Source organism: Etheostoma cragini, chromosome 6 (genome assembly GCF_013103735.1).
Source record: "Etheostoma cragini isolate CJK2018 chromosome 6, CSU_Ecrag_1.0, whole genome shotgun sequence".
NCBI lineage: Eukaryota > Metazoa > Chordata > Actinopteri > Perciformes > Percidae > Etheostoma > Etheostoma cragini.
Genome location: NC_048412.1, coordinates 28466699 through 28470008, shown reverse-complemented (window position 1 = coordinate 28470008; position 3310 = coordinate 28466699). Strand labels below are relative to the sequence as shown.

The 3310-nt window shown below is 45.6% G+C and overlaps 1 protein-coding gene across 1 annotated transcript in view; it reads right to left on the bottom strand.

Annotated features, from left to right (window-relative positions):
- Positions 1–3310, bottom strand: part of LOC117945905 (atrial natriuretic peptide receptor 1-like) — a 4599-nt gene that overhangs the window by 913 nt on the left and 376 nt on the right. The window contains exons 2-4 of the mRNA XM_034873638.1: positions 3008–3195; positions 335–448; positions 94–229 (exon numbers count right to left, since the gene is read on the bottom strand). Of these exons, the coding sequence (XP_034729529.1) occupies positions 94–229; positions 335–448; positions 3008–3195 (438 nt within the window). The remainder of the gene's footprint in view (positions 1–93; positions 230–334; positions 449–3007; positions 3196–3310) is intronic.

Sequence of the window (3310 nt, the reverse complement as noted above, 5' to 3'; positions counted from 1 at the left end):
CCCTACAGGTTTCTCTATAGAGCCCCCCCTACAGGTTTCTCTATAGAGCCCCCCCTACAGGTTTCTCTATAGAGCCCCTATAAACGCACTGACCGTGGAAGGTTCGGTTCCACATCCTCTTGGTGACGTCTTTGCCCAGAGGCCGGCCGGCCGACGCGGACATGGTCTCGTTCAGGGCGTGGGTGTAGAGCATCAGACCGTCGTAGAAGCCCCCGGCTATGATGTTCATCTGGAGGGAGGAAACAATGGGGGGGGGGGGGTTCATTGGGTGTTCAAGTGTTAATGACACACACACACACACACACACACACAAACACACACACACACGTCTCACCAGTGAGTCCTCGATGGTGTAGTTGAACATTTTCCTGGCGTCGGTCTTCAGGTTTTTGACGAACTCTCTGTACTCCGGGTTCTGAGGCTCTCGGTACGTCAGGATCTTCACACTCTGAGAACAGTAGAGACCGATTTTAATATTATAATAAAATAATAGTATAACTTCTGCTTTCCTGATCAACACAGACCAACCAAACAAGTCTCATAGTAGACAACAAGTAAACAGAATAAAGGGGTGTAACTACCCGATGTGAGTCAAGTGCAGATTTGAGTTGTGCATGCGTCACTTTGCGACAAGTAGCCTCCGAGATGCTAACGAGAGACTTCAGTAATGTCAACACAGTAAACATGGACCTACTTAACCAAGATGGCTCACTGCTAGCTTAGCTACAAGTTAGCTTCAAACACGGCAAAGACTTTCAGTTGAATGGCCTTTTGAGCTAACGTTAGCAACCAAAACATCATAGATAGCTACATTTCTGAAATGACTGATAGCTTAACTACAAGCTAGCAGTCAAACACAACAAATGCTGTCAGGTGAATAGCTTTTTGAGCTAACTTTAGCAATCAAACATAGATAGCTAAAACGTATTTGAAATGACTCCTAGCTTAGCTACAAGCTAGCGTCAAACACAACAAAGAATGTCAGTTGAATGGTGTTTTGAGCTAACGTTAGCAACCAAACAACCATAGACAGCTACGACGTTTCTGAAATGATTCCCGTCTTCTGTTATTGTTTGTTATGAGACATTTATTTCATGGATTTCACTAATTTCACTATGACAGTTACGTCGTAAAACATTTAAATCAGAGCATGCACGACTCAAATCTGCACTCGACTCACATCGAGGAGGGACCAGGAAAATTACAAGTATTCCTAATATTTGGAAGGTAAACAGGAAGAGGAGTTGTTGCTCTACGATATCAACAATAAGCAGCTAAGTTTGATTAATGGTTTCTGCTGAGTCTACGCAAGCGGCCTGAACTTGTACAAATACACACAGTACATTAGTCTTTGAGATGCGAGTCAGCTGTGATTGTGAATACTTCCTGAGGAATTTAAATGTTGAAAGAGTCTCCCTAAAGCTAAGGAATGCAGCTGACCCCTCAGCACGGTCTGCATGTCTTTATCTGAATTCCTGTCCTTGTGAGAAAGAGGCTGAATGTTGCTTCCCTCCGTCCACCTGTTGTCTCTCTAAACACGACAGTGTTGTTTAAGTGGCGCTCCTCTGTTGTCTTTGGTCCCGGTGACCAGTGATCCACATCAGGGCCGGGCTCATCCTTCGTCTTACTCATTCTTTATTCACCGCCTGACTCACCCTACTGCACACTCTGCAGCAGGGCTGTGGACCAGGACCAGCACTACTCGAGTCCAAGACAAGACCAAGACCAGGACTAGTTGAGGCCAAGACAAGACCAAGACCAGGACTAGTTGAGGCCAAGACAAGACCGAGTCCAAATAGGTTAGAGTCCAAGACAAGACCAAGTCCATAAAGGTTTGAGTCCAAGACAAGTCCAAGACCAGGACTAGTCGAGTCCAAGTCAAGACTGTGTCCAAAGAGGTTTGAGTCCAAGACAAGACCAAGTCCATAAAGGTTTCAGTCCAAGACAAGACCAAGTCCATATAGGTTAGAGTCCAAAGCAAGACCGAGTCCAAGACAAGACCAAGTCCAAAGAGGTTCGAGTCCAAGACAAGACAAAGGCCATAAAGTCTGTGTCCAAGACAAGACCGAGTCCAAAGAGGTTCGAGTCCAAGACAATACCAAGTCAAAAAAGGTTTGAGTCCAAGACCAGGACTAGTCGAGTCCAGGACAAAAGCGAGTCCAAAAAGGTTTGAGTCCAAGACAAGACCTAGTCCAAAAAAGTTTGAGTCCAAGACAAGACCGAGTCCAAAATGGTTTGAGTCCAAGACAAAACCGAGTCCAAAGCGGTTCAAGTCCAAGTCAAGACCGAGTCCAGGACAGAATAAAGGTCTTAAGCATGACAGTATCAAGACAATTATTTAGGGTTTCGCTTCCCCTCCAATATTATTATCAACATAATAAAGACACCTGGACTAGGTCCAGACCGTCTGTTAGTCCGTGCTCTGTCATCATCAAACCAGACGCAGAGAGAGAGAGACAGAGAGAGAGAGAGAGAGAGAGAGAGAGAGAGACCCTGTAAGGTAATTCCTTACTTTCCTTTGCAGCACTATCAAAATAGCAAAGGGGGGCTACTTTGTGGAAACTAAAATATAAGACTTATTGAAGAGTTATTTCACACTTTTTTGTTAAGTACATAGTTCCTCGTGTGTTCATTCATAGTTTTGATGCCGTCAGAGATAACCTACAATGTAAATAGTCTTGAAAATAAAGGAAACACATTGAATGAGAAGGTGGGTCCAAACCTTTGGCCTGGACCGTGTCTGTATTGACAAAAAGCATGTAGGGATCTCTGAAGGTCCAGTATGAACAAAAGGAATGATCATAGCACACAATATAGTTTCATTGTTAATTTCAGAATCTTGTGAACCTGTCCTTCAATCTTTTGTATGAAATAGTTGGGTCAGAAATAATCTTCCTTGTGAGCCCGTGAAGCCCAGTTAGTGTGTGATATTGGGCTAAACCTGACTTAAGTTAACAGGAACTAGAGTCAGATTCACGCAGAGCATTGTGGGAAATGAAGTCTGCACCTGGAAGGCGTCCCTGGCGACGGCGTCGTCCCTGTCCCCGCGGGCCCACGGCTGTCCGTGTTTGGAGTTGAGACTTTCTCCGAACACGTCGATGTAGAAGAAGACGTACTGCTCGTGGGGAAGGTCCGTCCGCCGGAACTCAACCATCAACCTCCTGAAGACGTCCGGCGAGCAGCAGACGAACATCACTGGGGAACAAAGAGAGAGACGTCATCGGGGGTCTGAAGGCGCCGATAACCGGCCGTCGGATCATCTGGTGAGGGGTGTGTGTGTGTGTGTGTGTGTGTGTGTGTGTGTGTGTGT